The sequence below is a fragment of the Erpetoichthys calabaricus genome, chromosome 18, assembly GCF_900747795.2.
Source record: "Erpetoichthys calabaricus chromosome 18, fErpCal1.3, whole genome shotgun sequence".
NCBI lineage: Eukaryota > Metazoa > Chordata > Cladistia > Polypteriformes > Polypteridae > Erpetoichthys > Erpetoichthys calabaricus.
In genome coordinates this window covers 84,339,008-84,354,875 of record NC_041411.2, presented here as the reverse complement: position 1 = coordinate 84,354,875, position 15,868 = coordinate 84,339,008, and the positions used below count along the sequence as shown (strand labels likewise).

At 47.9% G+C, this 15,868-nt stretch overlaps 1 protein-coding gene across 2 annotated transcripts in view; it reads left to right on the top strand.

Annotated features, from left to right (window-relative positions):
- Nucleotides 1-15,868, top strand: part of LOC114669160 (chemokine-like protein TAFA-1) — a 258,470-nt gene that overhangs the window by 235,324 nt on the left and 7,278 nt on the right. The window contains exon 5 of one of the 2 annotated variants that reach the window (XM_028825302.2): nt 959-1,448. The exons of the other annotated variant lie outside the window; for it this stretch is intronic. Within the exon in view, the coding sequence (XP_028681135.2) occupies nt 959-1,009 (51 nt within the window). The 3' untranslated portion in view covers nt 1,010-1,448. Of the gene's footprint in view, nt 1-958; nt 1,449-15,868 lie in introns of those variants that run through there. 2 annotated transcript variants of the gene reach the window in all.

The window sequence follows — 15,868 nt, the reverse complement described above, 5'->3', positions numbered from 1 at the left end:
ACCTTTGGGTCCCGTCTGTCATATGTAGTGCCTTTCACATCCCTCTTTCTTTTCACACCTGTAGTGTCCAAGTGCCATTAATTTATTTATTGTTGGGCTGCCGTGCCACCCGTCCAAGACAAGTTGAAATGTAAATGATCAGCACTGATGTTAGAAGTGCACCGTCTGTTAGAATATATTTTGTAATGCATGTAGTCATAAAACGCGTTGTATTTGTCATTCCAACTGATGGCACATCACAAACATTTGTAGTAAGAAAATGCGCTAGTATAAATATTTGTGATGCACCATCTATTGAAATGCCGAATGCAATACATCAGTCTCTGTTATATGCCATTTAGTATGGGATTTATAAAAGCAGCATTAATGTTTGTAATGCACCATCTGTTGGAATGACAAATGCAAAGGATATGTCTCTGTCATATGCCACTTGGTACGGGAGTTATAAAAGCAGTGTTAATGTATGTAACGTGCCATCTGTTGAAATGACAACTGCAATGCATCTGTCTCTGTTATATGTCACTTGGTACAGGATTTATAGAAGCAGCATTAATGTTTGTGATGAGCCCTCTTTAGGAATGACAGAGACATAGCAACCTGCTGGACACACAGACACTCATATCCCTTTTCCTTTTTTTGTTCTTTTCTGGCACTCCCTGCATACGTCTGTTGCTCACTGGGGACTTTGAGCAGATTTTATTTTTATTTACATTGCTGAAGACGTGTTTAGTACTCAGTTAAGACCCCAAACCAGTTCAGGCCCCCCTCACCATCAGGGCTGCTTTTGTCTCAGTGGTGATGGTGTCATCACGCAGGTAGAGTCCGTCCTGCACAGGCACTGTCAGCGGTTCAAGGCAGAGTCTTTTCTTTTCTTTCCTTTCATTTAATTTCTTTTCTTTTTGGCTCCTGGGTTAGCCTGCTGCTGACTCCCCTCTCTTTCTCTTTTTGTGTCTTTCAGAAAGGGAACCTCCTTGCCTCTTTTACCCAACAAGGGCAAACATCCCCCTGAGAAGCCCTGGTGGTCTCAGCCCTGTAAAGATAGATCAGCTGATCTCGGCTCATTGCTTATCTTAGTCGTAGTGCCTGTCAGCCGCCGCCACGTCTAGCCTAGGACCTTTTGCACCTGCTGTTATCTTTTTGAGGACATGTCCTGTCAGCCTGTGATCCTTTCTGTTAATCAATCAGCTTTGGTTTGCTTTGTGATCCCAGAGCCTCGTCGTCCCTGTCGCCGTCCTCCTGCCATCGACCCTGAGAGCAGTGGGCCACCACCACTGCCACCGCTGCCACCGCCGCCCAGTGCATGGCTCTCAGTCTGATTGCATTTGCTTGGTTTCTTGCATTGAGGCCTGAACACAACTCTGCTGAAGCCCCCCGTGCCCCGCCCTGATTGCTGACTTTCCACTCTTTCTATTTGTTTCTGTATATTCAATAAATTTTCATGGATTTTACTGGCTTTTTGTTTTTATTTTTTCGCCTGCATCTCTACTTTGACGTTCATTCCTGCCTCCTCAGCTTCTTTTCTGTTTTTCCAATTCAAAGAGCAGATGTGTATTCCTATTGTCGTCTGGGGTGGGGTCTGCACAGTCAGTCCTGGGGGGCTGCCGTGGAAGCACTTATTGCTCAAGTGACATTTCCTGCTTCACTGTCACCGTCTGGCCCCCCATGTTTGCTCATTTTGGTTTTAAATGGCCGCATTCCCCGTCTTCTGTCCCCCTCGTGCCCCCCGTGTAATCTGACAGGCAGCTTCAGCTCATTTTGCTTTTACCACACCGGAGGCGTTTGCTTAACTCGTTTAATGTTGCAACTGGGAAACAGCGAAACGAACCCGAAAATGACGTCTAAGTATTAAAGTAGAAAGAGATGAAGACGGCCTGTAATTGGAAAGTAGGAGACGTGCTCAGCTGACACGCAGTGGGATTTGTTCCATGTTTTTGTACACACGAAATCTTAAGAGGACCCCCGTCCCCCCCAGTGCCCTACCAAACACCACAATCGTCTTTCAGTAAAGCCGTATGTATGGTGGCATCCCGCTGATGGTGTCCCTAATTTTTTCGACATTAAAGGTGCCAGCCCTGCTCTGACAGCACATGTGACGTTACAACACTAAATAGGACACCTGAGCCACTTTAATACAGGAAACTTAATTCCTTACAGTAAACCCACACTTAAGTTGGCATTAAACGGGCTTCAACAGAAAACAGATGGGCAACGACTCCCCAGCCAAAACATGGCCAGTTACTCCTGATGATGACACACAAAGTGGTCATTGGCATATTTATTGGACCTTAAAGCCAATGGGTGGCATTATTGTAAATGCAGAATGTCACTAACAAAGCCAACAGGGGGTGTTTGTGGCCTGCAGTACCTATGAGGTCAGTCACAAAATGCCCGCCGCATGCCCAGAAACACTACGGCTGTGTGACGCTTATCTGACACCCGATGCCGTGGGTATTGCAGGCTGCACTTAGGCCCACCTCAACAAACCACACTGCTTTTAATGGCCGTGTCCTTTCTCAGGACCCCAGACACAAGTAGTCCAAAGATGGTCCCAGGTTCAAATAAACTTTTTATTACACCAGATGCCTTCAGTTCCCCACAAGCGCAGATATTTTCTTTCCTCTGGCCTTCTCCTCATCTGGGCATCTTTTAAGTCTGACCCAGGAGTGCCATCGGTGACTCAGCACTGGACTGAGGTGCCATCTGGCAGCGGTGGCTCCTCTAGTGCTGTCCTCCAGAACTACAGGTCCCATGCAGCCCTGCAGGTGCCCAAACAGGAGCCACCAATGAGGACTTGGGGGGCACACGGCTCCACAAGGCACTCCCTGCCTGTCCATCCATTAAATCGTCCCTACTGGGAAAAGGGGGACACCAACCAGGCCAGCTGGGTGCCCATCCACTGATGTTCTCCACCTGTTACCCCAGCTGGACACCACAGCTTGTCCTGGACGTCCATCACACACCTTGTTAGCAATGAGATGCAAATGAGGAAGAAAGCAGCAGGTCCGCGTTTACGTCTGGTTTAGTGAAACGACTGGAAGAGGAAAAAGCGAAGGACTGAGAATTAGACAACGAACCGTTTGGATGACATCCTCGGAAAAGGAAAAGAATCTGCATGACATGAGAGTGAAAACGCTAACAAACCGCACCATTAAATAAGACCCGACATTGGCAAAGATGGGCTTCTAATCAACCAGTCGGGTTGGCATAAAAACCCACAGCCATCCAGGATAAGCTTAGCAGACCCCCAACCTACACAGTCACGTCAAGTGGACTTCACTGCAGCCTGCACAGTGGAGTGGAGCTGGGTGTTTGGGGGGGGGTGGAGCTGGATGTCGGGGGGGGGGGGGGGTTGTGGAGCTGGATGTTGGGGGTGGTGTTGGATGTTTTGGGGTGGGGCTGAGTGTTTGGGGGTGGAGCTGGATGTTTGGAGTGAGGGTGGGTGCTTTGGAGTAGAGCTGGCTGTTTGGGGGTGGAGCTGAGTGTTTGGGGGTGGAGCTGGATGTTTAGATGCAATCAACAAGGGCTTCCCCTGCTGCCTGTCTTGAGCTCATCTCTTCGATGACCAGCAGATGTCGCTGTCTCCAAGCCGTTTTCTGGCTCAGTCAGTAAGGAGCCTCAGATGCTTCATGGGGCTTCAGCTGCTCCTCACTACAAATAACTGTGACTGGGATTGTGCCCCCCAGTGCCTTGCCCCAGTGTCTGTGCTTTGTGCTCAGCGTCATTGGCCTATCGGCAGGTGAAACTTCTGAAACTGATATTCCGATATCTTTTTAAAGAGACCTTCACATGTATTTCTGTGCCGGACCTGCTGAAATGACACGTTTAGATACCTGAAGTGGAGCAGAGACGCGTCTTATATCGTGATCTCCGTCAGCATCTCTTAGCGGAGACCCACGTGAAGATATCCATCCACCTTCCATTTCCACAACCACACTCAGCCTGTTCTGAGATGCATTTCAAGTCACCACCAGCAACACCTCAGGTGAATCTTCAAACAGACAGAGGAAGTCCCATTGAAAACCCTTTAGATTTTCTAGGAAGCCATTCTGAGCCGAGATCGGACCCCGTGATGATCCACCAGAAAGAGTGAAGTAAAAACATTTGAAATGGGATCAGAATATGAGAGGTGGACGAGAAAACAGCAAAGGAGTGAAACCGGCAGTCGGAATTTAGTTCACGAAGATTCGTGCGCCAACAGCTCAATCGACACTTCAAGACGTCAAACTCCATAAAGCTGGATGAACGGGAAGGCGTCCATCGCGGCGTTTACACCCGTTACCATTTTTTTGTGGTTGTCCTTGAACATAACAACGTGTGCGTCTCTCTGAAGTAACTTTAGTTTGTCATTTGAGGGAGCTGAAGTGACGCCATCTTTCATTTGTTGTGGGCACTGGGTGTTCCCATAGCGACCGCCTCCCAGAAGGCTCTGATGTGATGTCATCGGCATGGACGTTCATTACGCATCTGAGATCGACGGAAATGAAAACTTAAAACGCACACAAAAAAACAAATCCTTTCTTTGTTTTTAGATACTTTCCTTGTGCTATTTTGATTTTTGGTTTGCGATTTTAATGTCGTCCTTCTGATTGGCTCGACTTCACTCCGCAGATCTCCTGGTCATATTGTTGATGACTGTCAGGAAGATACCCACAAGGCCACGGTGTCACCTCTGCTCACTCCCGGGTTGTTTACCTAGAAACACGGTGACAACCGCACCACAAAATGTCAAATATCAAAAGACGCATGCGAATGAAGTGTTATCAGAGCTGGAACACCTCACCCAGGCACCATGAGACGTCCAGGACAAGATGGAGTCACCAGCCCTGAGCCTGCTGTGGCCCGTCAGAAATCTCTTAATTACGCCCCAACTCCCCAAAGCTATCATGAGGTTCTTCGGATTATCTGTAATTGAAATGTTCTCCAGTCGGAGTGTAATTACGCGGGTCTCTGAAATGTAACTAGCGATTTCTCCATTGCGAGGACCACCATGAGGCCCTGGAGGTCAAGACGGCGCTCACTTTTACGGATGTTGATTCTGTTGAAGTGGTGACTTAAAGGGCGGCCATCATCTTGATGTGTGAGGGTCACCAGGACCACTGCATTGTGGGCTTGGTCTTGTGTGTTTTATAAATGTGACCCTGTTGATATGGCTGGTGATCCCACCCTTCGTCACCCACACTGCCTCTCCATCAATGAGAGAACTTGTTTGTTTTGGGGGTCCAGCTGGATTGCAGTAACTCCCCGCAGGGTCACAGCCATCACTGCTGTCACGTCCATGAGCAGCCACCCTCTGATTCTCCTTCCACTCTCGGTCAGGCCTCACCCAGCAGCCCCCCATTTGATAATGCAGTATCCAATGGAGGAGCACAAAAAAGTCAAATAATGACCCCCCCCAGTGCAGTCCCTACTGTACATACTTCATGTCTGCCATATTGGATCCGCCATCTTAAATTTAGAAAAAGTAATTTCTGATTCGTCTGTGGAGGAGAGTAGGGAGACCCTGCTCTAGAGGGGAGAGGAATGAAGGGCAGTAGGACCACCAGAATACACGTGTGTGAATGAGAGGGATGTCAGAGGAGTGGGGGAGGGGTGCTGGGAGTGGATTTTAAATACTTGGGGGAGTGTGTCAGGAGTGAGCTGGGACAGGCGGGTCTTAAATGGGCTGGGGACGGCAGCACTAACCGGAAAACGGGAGACAGAGTTGAAGGTGACAGAGTATGGGTGTGACAAGGAGGGACACGGTTAGAAATGAGGACTTTAGAGGGGCAGCTCAGCTCGGACGGCTTGGAGACCAAGTCTGGGATTTAGAGAGGTGCTGGGTACACTGGGAGAAGGGCGCTAAGGATAGAGCTGCCAGTCACGGGGAGAAGAGGAAGGCCTGTGAGGAGGTTTATGGGTGTGACGGAGCAAGATGACAAGGACAGGAAGAGATGGACACAGGTGATCCGATGTGACAACCCCTAACCGGAGTAGCCAATAGAGGAAGAAGAAGAAGAAGAATCTGCAACCCTGAAAACTCTCGGGTACCAATTTTGCAAATCAGTTAATAAAGTCCAATAAATTTGAAATCAGTTAATGAACAAGCAGTGCCGCCACGGAAGGACGGGCAAAGGGAACCTGGCAGCAGATTAGCCCCCTCGTTGGGTGAGCCGTGTTTCAGGCCTGGCGCCCCTCGCGTGGTAAAGCCTTGTTACATTCACCCCAGGGACATGGGGGGCATCGGCGGAGAGTCGGACAGAAGCGCTTGATTGTGTTTATTTGGATTTCACTCCGGCGGCCCGACGAGCGCATAAAAGACCGCAAAGTATGCAATATTTAAACGGCAAGTTGACCTTTAATTACCTCTGAGAGATTACACTCCCCTGTATGTTAAATTTTAAAAATACAGATTAGAGCTTAAACCTTTTACTTCAGGCAACGTCTGTACAAAGCGCCAACACAAATAATTAATTAGGGATGAGATCCCTTGGTTTCCGTGCTTGAGTTTCGCACTTCTGTCGTCTTTTGTTTCTCGTCTCTCAGTAACGACTGATCCTCGGTAAAGGGGGCCACGCGGAAGAGAAAATAGCCAAGTGAAGTGTCTTGTGGGGGCGCTCTGGAGCGGCGAGATTCTGTTGTTCTTGTGATGAGGAAGCTGGACTGGAGGTGCCCGTGGGGGGTCCGAGCTGAGCTCCTGACGAGGGGGCTGACTCCAGCTCAGTCTAATAATTCATTATCGGCCGTATCATTAAGAGGATACGATAACTCGGCCGGAAAGGACAAAACCCACTTTAAAGAGCACGGCTGTGCCTCGGCGACTCTTGGGCGCAATGCAAAGTGGATTATCGTCACCTCCGGAAGTCACCGTTAAATTCAATCAGGCAAAAAAAAAAAGGCAGAAAGCATTTCAATGAAAAGGCAGCTTTAGGAAGTGGGTGTTAAGACTTGATGTGGGCACACGTCGGTGAGCTTCTGCACGCTAGGCATGAAAATCCCTCTCATATCCGTACGGAGCTTCAACATTCCCACATTGTCTAAAAAGAAAAGCCCACAAACAAAGAAGAAAAAATGAACTTTACATAGAGAGCAGGGCGTGATGCCCCGGTGCCCGCAGCCTTGGGCACTGCCCTCCATTTCAGGGCATCATTAGTTATGACCGAGATGGACCAGGGAGAATGAAAGGGCAGTCAAGGCCTCCTTCACAAATCTGAGGCAGAAGTTTATTTAAAACGGAGAGTTAAGGTGCCAACAATCCATAAAATAAATCCATAAATAATCCTTCCTTAAAATCTTGCCTTTAAAAAATTTGAGGGGGCAAAAATATTCAGAAATAAATAAATACATTTAAAATCCAAATGATCAACCTTAATAAAAGGATAAGTGTCTGTGTATGTGTGTCTGTCCAGTTTCAGTGTCCCTGTCATTCCAACAGATGGTGCATCAGAAACAATTACAAATCTGTCAGAATGACAAACACAATGCATTTTATTACTACATATGGTACAGAATACTTTCCTACAGGTGGTGCAGTGTAAACGTTAACACTGGTTTCAATGTTGATTTCTTAGATGTCAGCCCGCCTTACACGGATAGCACAGCTAGTCCACCTTAACAAAAGCACAGGTGTCTGTGTGTGTGTCTGTGTATCTGTGTGTCTCAGTTGCATGTCATTTGGTATGGGGTTTGTAAAAACAACTTCTAATGCTTGTGATGCACCCTCTGTTAGAACGAAAAGTGAAATGGATTTTATAACTACAAGTATTTGTGATGCCCCATCTGTTAGAATGGTAAATGCAGTGCAACTTTTTACCACATGCATTACCAAATACATTCCAATAGATGGCGCACTTCAAACATTAACGCTCAGTTGTGTTTTAATTTAGATTTAGACAGACAGCTGTTATGTTTCGACCAGAGTTTTTCCCCCGGCTGGGGTTCCAATTCTTGTCCATCCATAATTTATTCCTGTTTCTCCCACCACGACCCATGGATGACTCCCCCTCACTCACTTTCAGGTGTCCCAGTCTGCCACCGCTGCCAGTCCCTGCAGACCCTCTTGTGTAGTCCGTCACATCACGATCTGCCACCTCAGTTCCCCCTCAGCCTCTTGTTACACTCTGGAGACCTCACAACAGCCGCCGGTCCCGCTGCCCCTTATGTCATCCATCTTAACTTTGTTTGATTGGTCTTTTCTGTTCTTTCTCGATGTCTCCTTGTCTCTCTCTCTCCCTGCCACCTTCGTCGGTCACCACAGGACACTCTCGGTGCCCTCGATCAGTGTGTCCCCCTTGCTTACCTGGTTGATGTCACTCCTGTCTCCCTCCTCCTGACCAGTTTACCTCTCGTTATCTCGTACTGGCTCTCTGTGTGACCACCCGTCCTGCCTACTCCTCCGCTCACAAACTCTTCAAAGAGACATCTGCCACTCTGACCCCGACCTGTGACACGCAATGCCACCCAGGGCCCACTCTGGTACTGAAGCGGCTCAGCAGCCGATGACCGATAACATCAAACCCCCCCCGGTCTCACTCTGCTTCCGACGGCATTCAGAAAACCCTTGGTGAGGATCCAAAGCTTTTAAATTTTGATTGTTTGAGTGCCCAGTGGCTCCCGGCCCAGACAGGCCTCCTCTACTTATTCCGCTGGCCCATTGTTGGTCCTTTCAAGAGACGGCCATATCATTTGTGAATTTGTTGCGAGTTTTTCTGCAAATTAAGTTTGAATCGTTAATCTCCTCACCAATTAGCATTAACTTTCTCCGATTGGCTCTTGCTGACGTGTTGTTGAAAAGACGCTCCAGTGGAGAGACCCCGCGCTCGGCTTCAGCTCAAACCCACGGTCGTGCAAAGCCTTAGCAGGGCTCGGGCAGCAAAGCGTTGTGACATCCCGATGTTCCTGAAATGGCAGAGGTGGCCAAGACGGCTGGTGGTGGGCAGGAGATCTGGCTGGGCCTTCAGCTGTGACCGATGGGCACGGTACATGCCGTGAGACCACTGAGCACTTCTCAGAGCTGGCCAAGGTATCAAATCCCACCTCATGAACTTCGGTGATAGGGCCTCAAGCGAAATAAATGGCCGGCACCTCCACAAGAGGAGAATTGCATTGTGCGCTAATTCGTTTCTTTGTTCTGTGTCTCCACTGAAGCTGATTGATGGCACTTCTGTACGCTGAGGTGGCTGTCACACTCACTGCACACAATCTGTTGGGCCGTCAGACCCCGTAGGTGTCGTGAGCTGAGAGTTCCAGAAAGTTCCAAAAGCTAGAGGGGGATATCATCGTCGAACCCGTGGCTAGTAACAAGAGCAATCCAGCAAAGACAATCCAAGGTGAACAAATCAAAGGCCAAGTCAAAGCAGAGCAAAACGGTCAAAAATCCAAAGAGTCCTGAAAGCACAGAACTAAATGAAGAAACACTCCACAAATTGAACCACCATGAACTGTGGGAGACCCTCCGGATTTATGGGGTGGAGGGTCTCCCACCAAACACACGGATGTCATGTTTCAGTGTCATGTTTGCTGTCCGTCTTTGTGCCACTTATCCTTATTAATGACATTTCTGTTTTCTGTGCCCGTGTTGTGCTCCCTACCTGAGAGGCGGAGCCACCTGTCAATCACTACCAGGAACTCCCCTTCGGCCCTCCCATAATTCCTGGCGGTTCGTTCTGAATGCACTTGGCAGTTGGTGAGTTCTGTGACTTGTTGGATTTGGAACCTTTTGACCCCTCTGATTTTTGCACTCCCTTATTGTTTTTGGCAGTTTCAGTTTTGCCTTTGTGTTCCCCAGAGCTTCATATTGATTGATTGGAAGACTTTTTGTGAAGAATAAACCTTTTTTATTTTTAGTAAAGATTTTGTGTTTCCCTGTTTATCTAACCAGGGATTGATTTTCTGATCAGATAAGGTTGACCTCCAAGCACTTTGTGAGGCGCAGATGATGTGGGGGTCTCCTCCAAAGCACAATATGGTGAGGCCTCCAAAAAGAAGCTTGGAAGCAGGGCAGATACCTACCTGGCCTGCCCCGTTAACTTCACCCAGGCCCCAAGGTAACTGGCTGGCTTGACCTGGAGTAGGCCTCGGTAACAGCGAGCCACCAGTGAAGACCAAAAAAATATCACCAGAGCCCTACAAGTGGAAGGAAGTTTGACCGTAAACCTTCGGCTTGTTGTTGAAGGGCAAGCACAGCATTTATTCCTCAAAAATGAACCAAAGGCACTTGTCTAAAACAACGTCCCAAAAAACAAAGCCAATACGATCTTAATCCGGTAAATCAGTACGTAAGCAGCAGCAGAACAGAGAGAAGCTTAGACTATGTATGCCATTGAACAAGTGGGGGGCGAATCTCGAACAATTTGACCCTTTAGAACGACTCTTCAGTGAATCACGTGATTCGTGAGCTCAGCGGGGGGCGTGTCCTTCCTGCGTGACGTCGTCCGCGTCTTTCGATGTTTCAAGTGCATGCGCCTGCATCAGGAGTGTGGACTTGAGATCCAGTCGAACGAGTCGCGGTCCCAAATGAGTCGTTACAAGCTGCACGATTCTGATTCACTTGGGATTCTGCAACAAGGCGTCTTAATTTAATTATTATTTTAAATGTGTTGTCATGCATTGTATATGGAAACAGGAGAACGGAATATGAATTAGCATGTTAGATATAATGTTAATGTAATTAATTATATAAATATATATATATATATATATAGTCAAATGAATAGACAAGAGTCCGAAAAAGGTTTGGGGCAGCCACCCGTATACTGAAACTGGGCACAAAATAGTAAATTAGTTGCACAATTGCGTACAGATTTGAGTCCAGAATAGAACTGATTTGAAGGAGGTAAAGATGGCGGTTTTATGGAAAGGCAGAGGAAGTGATGTCATTGGGGTCGGGGCCAGAAGTGACATCATCAGGGTCAGGCGGGATTTCCCATAACTGGTCTGCAAAGGAAAGAGATAAAGGGTTAGTGCACTCCGCCACCCCCTGGCCTGGCATGGAATTACCCTCATTTGAGCCCTTTAGCTGCCTCCCGTGCGCATGTGTGTGATAACATACATACATACATACATATATATATATATATATATATATATATATATATATATATATATATATATATATATATATAGACACATAGAATGAGTTAAATGTAAATTAATAAGCAATGATTTTTTTTATATACACACAGACAATTGCTTCATATAAAGATAATGTATGAATTATTAAATTCCATATTTACGATGCGATCAGAATCAAAGAATCAATCAAATCGATTCACTTAAGTGGGTACCTTGAAAGAATTGAACGACAAAAAGAAAATCAAAAAGCCCCCCACCAACTACATCAAACATCCTGGGCAGGGGGTGGGCCCTAAATGGAGATGAACAGGGGGGTGGGCCCTAAATGGTGATGGCCCCGCCTCTTGGGGAACCCACCACCAAACTCAAGGAACGGCCCAGAACATAAAGCAGACTTCCACAAAAAGGAAATATCGTGAACATCAAGTAAATAACATAAGAGACCCTTTAAGTTAAACAGAGAAGACGTAACAAGAAGCCTAAACAGGAAGCTCAGCACATGAACCGGTAGAACACGTCACCAGCCCGATACCCTAAGGAGAAGCAGAGATGATGGCGTCAAGCTGTGGGTGACACTTGAGGGAAGGATGAATGGAGCCGAACGCAGAGACGTCCTAGAAGGGGGCGACGGGTCGGTGATCCAAAGCGAAGCCCACACCCGAGACGACACTCTTTGGCTTTGGGACGAGTCCCTGAGTGTCCTTGAGTGGCCCAGTCAAAGCCAGGACACGAGTGGCGAGACCCGAAGATGGCCAACAACGGACGCTTCCCATCCAGTCTAAGGGAGCTTGTGAGGATCCGCCAAGAAGAATGAGAAGACTGCCGGAGGGGCTTCTGCAGAGTTCTGAATCGAGGGTCTGAGCACCCACAGGAACGAGAGATTGTGGGATTTGATTTCTAATCAGTTGGCCAGCCTTTCTGGTCAGGTGTCTTCATGTGTCTTCAGGGGCTGCCGAGAGTGGACTGACGGCACGGGTCTCCATTTCAGAGACTACAATAAAGTGTGCAGGGGTCCGAGTACTTGCTGAAACCCCTGCCTCCAGGCGCTACTCCTTACCCAGCCGCCATTGCTGTGTTTACTCGTTTTTTGCACGCTTGAGTGGCCCTTTCAGAAAAGAACAGCAGTGACACAAACTTATCTTTGTCCACGCTTGTCACCTCGGGTGACATGTGTCTACTTACTTGTGACTCTAAATGAATCTGCTGGATGCTCGCCTCGAAGCGCAGACCTGTCCTGATTGGCATTCCCTGGGAGTGGTGATTAGACCTTGTCAGCCTTTCTAATACCCACATTAGAGTCTCTGCGGACTCGTCTCTACATACCTGGCCATTATTGAGGGGGAAATATGCAAAAGACTTGAGATTATGCAAAATTTGTTTCATAGACCCACAGGGGTCATTTTAATTAGCTACAGAGTATGTATAGAGCTGTGGGTCTCGATGCAGAAAAATTAGACTTTAATCAAACAAAGACATCTTTATCTGTCATCAGGAGCGATGAAGGGTAAACACGGCCCCCTCATAGTCTTCAGAGCCACGATTAATACACGCTCACTTCACAGAGCCCACCGACAACAGCAGGGTTCAACTGGCAAGGCTCAGCTCATTTTTAACAGTCCTACCCCTAACGAGAAAAGCAAAACAAGTACGGCAGGAAGGAGAAAGTCCGTCCGTTTTCTTACTGAGCCCCCTTGATCCGATTTTAGAAGTGAAAAGTGACAGAAATGGATGAGGCAGTAAACAAATCCCGAAGCCGGCCATAGAGAAGACACAGAATGTACCTCCATCTGATCTCGGATTGGGACCCACTCCTGAAAGTTACTGAAATTTTAGATCAACCCAACAATTCAGGGCTGGCTTGGGGGCACCCGGACCTTTAAGGCACCCACCCGCTCTAAAGAGTCTAAACACCGGACGTCACAAAAACGTCACCCAAGTTCACCAGTGGGATCACAAAAGCCCTTGTGCAAAGCCAGTGACTACAAAAGTCAAATCACGTAACGGTTACAACCCCTTGCAGGCACAGACTTGCTGGGCACCCACGGTGTGTAGAACCTATGGTGGTGCCAGTTAAGAAAATTAAGTCAACGGGCGTCACCGTAGCACAGGGGTCCTCAACCTGTGGTCCACCTCACCCAAACCGAGAACCTCCTCAATATTCCTGACATGCCGTCAGATGTTATTTGCGTTGCTCAATATTCTGGATGTCTATGCTTGGGTGGGACGACCCGCGAGACTGGCGTTTTTACAAAGACGTCTGCGCTGCTCGTTCACACGACGGCTCCAAAGAAGGAAACCAAACTCGTCTGAGGAGACCCTCTCTGAGTCACTGGGATTGCATTTGGTAACGCCGTCGAATACCACTCAAGTCGTGTTTTATGTCCACTGCTCTGTGATATGTGGACAGCCCCCCGCTGGCACACATGGCGTCTGCTTCAAGGGCTGGCACACTTACTCTTCTTTTGGGTTCGATGGTCTGAGTGAGGACTCTGCGTCTCCACAAGTTTGGCTTATCAGTTTGTTGGGTTTTTTTCCTGCAATTAGAAACACTAAAGGAATGGAGCCAATTGTGTCTCGGATGATGGAAGTCGCTTTGGATGAAGGCGCCAGTCAGATGTTAGTAAAGTCAAGGGGTCTGTTGAGGATTTTCTTCTTTTTTTTTCTTTTTTTGCTGGCCGTTATCAGCAGTGCGGTTCACAATGGACATTTCTGGCTTCACCAGGCCTGTCTGCCCGTCTATCTGCCAATCTGTCTGTAGCTCCACAGCGTCGGTGTCAACGCTTCTCACCCAGTGTAAGAAAACAATCCCTTTACCATTTGGCCCAGCAGAGGGCCGTCGCCTGTTTGTGATGCCCCTTCACGGGTAGAAGCAGTTAACACAAGTAAACGCACTTGTGCCCCGCACGGGCCATTTCCGTGATGCCAATTACTCCTGAATTTTGAGTGTCGCCAGAAGACACGTCTAATCCATCTTCTTAGACTTCCCTCACGTTTAACAAATACGAAATGCTGCCTTTCTTGATTTCACCGTAATCTTTCACATACATCATCCTGCCATCGTTTTACACATCTTTAAAAATAACTTAAGAGTACAAAGAATGACGTTCATGTTGCTGGAACAAAACTGAAGAGGAAGCTTTGCAGATGACCTTCTTAAATGAAGATTTAGTTGTGTACGTATTTAGGACTTGTGGAGCAGCGCGGCGGTGCAATATGGCGGCTCCACGGGACGCCTTCGAGTCGAGCTGAGAAGTCCTAGTCGTAGGCGCAGTGAGGGGTCGGTGACCGCGTATGACGAGAGTGTCACTCTGTACGCACGCCCGCCCGCCCGGCCGGCCGCCGTCATACACAAATGGAACACCAGATAGCACGATCAGCGCACCCACCGTCACGGGACAGCAAATCAGAAAGGCAGACCCCCTCCGCCACTACAGCAGCGCCATGTACACTCCCTCTCTCTTTTTTTTTTTTTTTTTACAATTATTATTTTTTTCTTTTAATATTAATAATTATTAATGTTAAGATTTGGCCCTTGGCTTGTTACAATAAATTTCTGATTAAAGTCATTTTCTGTTGCTGTCAACACAGACCTGAGCTTCGACTCATTTCGACTGCCTTTTGGACCTGAGCAGTGGCAGTGGGTGAGCTCTGAGGGTCTGATGGCTACCAACGTCTGCCATACCCGAGGACGTAACGTGTCGTATATTCAGTACCACCGTGTTCGCGTGGTAGCCACGTGTTCACCGCCGCCTTGAGGGCTCCATTACACCCAATCAGAGGAGCTCCTCGTCTAAAGATGGAAAGGGCGAACATCAGGAGCAACAATTAAAGTTACAAGCGTCTGTGCGGATGGAAGTGCAGGCATCAGTAAGGTGCGGAGGACTCAGTCCTGGCCTGACTCGATTGCACTTGTATAACTGCTGCCTCTCATAGCGAGTTCATCGCGTCGAGTTCAGGGTCTGCAGAGGACTGGCGTTAAACATCGTCTTTTCATTCTTGGGGTTTTCATCAGGCTGAGTGGAAAAGGCAGGAGGGCAGCTGGAGGTTTATGTGAGGTGAACAAGGGAGCACAGGACCATTAAAACTAAACGACGTGTGATCCCGACACTGAACTGCAGACCAAAGCCATCCAGGAGGAGAAGTTCCTGGCTGGCTCAGCAGCAGAAAGGCTTCACTGTGTGCCGCCATCCTAATGATGAATCGTTCTGAACGCTGGAGACTTCAAACAGCGACTCGAGTGTCTGTGTCTGTGTGGCACTACAAGCTGGACCTGCTCTATCCGAATGTCACGGGCTTTAAATCTAAACCTGCGGTGCAAACCAAGCTGGTCATCTGTGCAGGTCTGAGCCCCCATTGACAGCAGCAGCAGCTCTCAATTATCCGAGCCAGAAGTTATGTGTATCTGGCAGTGTTGTTTTATTGTATACATATACTTATATATGACACGGTGTCTGCCAAATATCACAAATCTGAGCTGCTTCTCACAACTGAGAGGACATGGCAGATGTTTGCTGACTGGCCAACCACCCACAAGCGTTACGTGGTAGGTAACCACCTAAATAATCAGATCGCGATTCACAACTAAGAATGTCAGATAAACTGTAAATAAAACACAAGAACGACGTCAAAGGTTTGGGGATCCACCCCGTATGCTGTAGAGTAGTAGATAGTGAAACGAGGTATTTACAGACTTGAGGTCAAACAGAGCTGAAAAAAACAAAAATGGCTGTCATATACTGTGTATAGTCAGCGGAAGGGAAATGACGTCATGGAAAGTGGCATTCTGGAACCCGGAAGTGACGTCAGCAGGAGGTGGGAT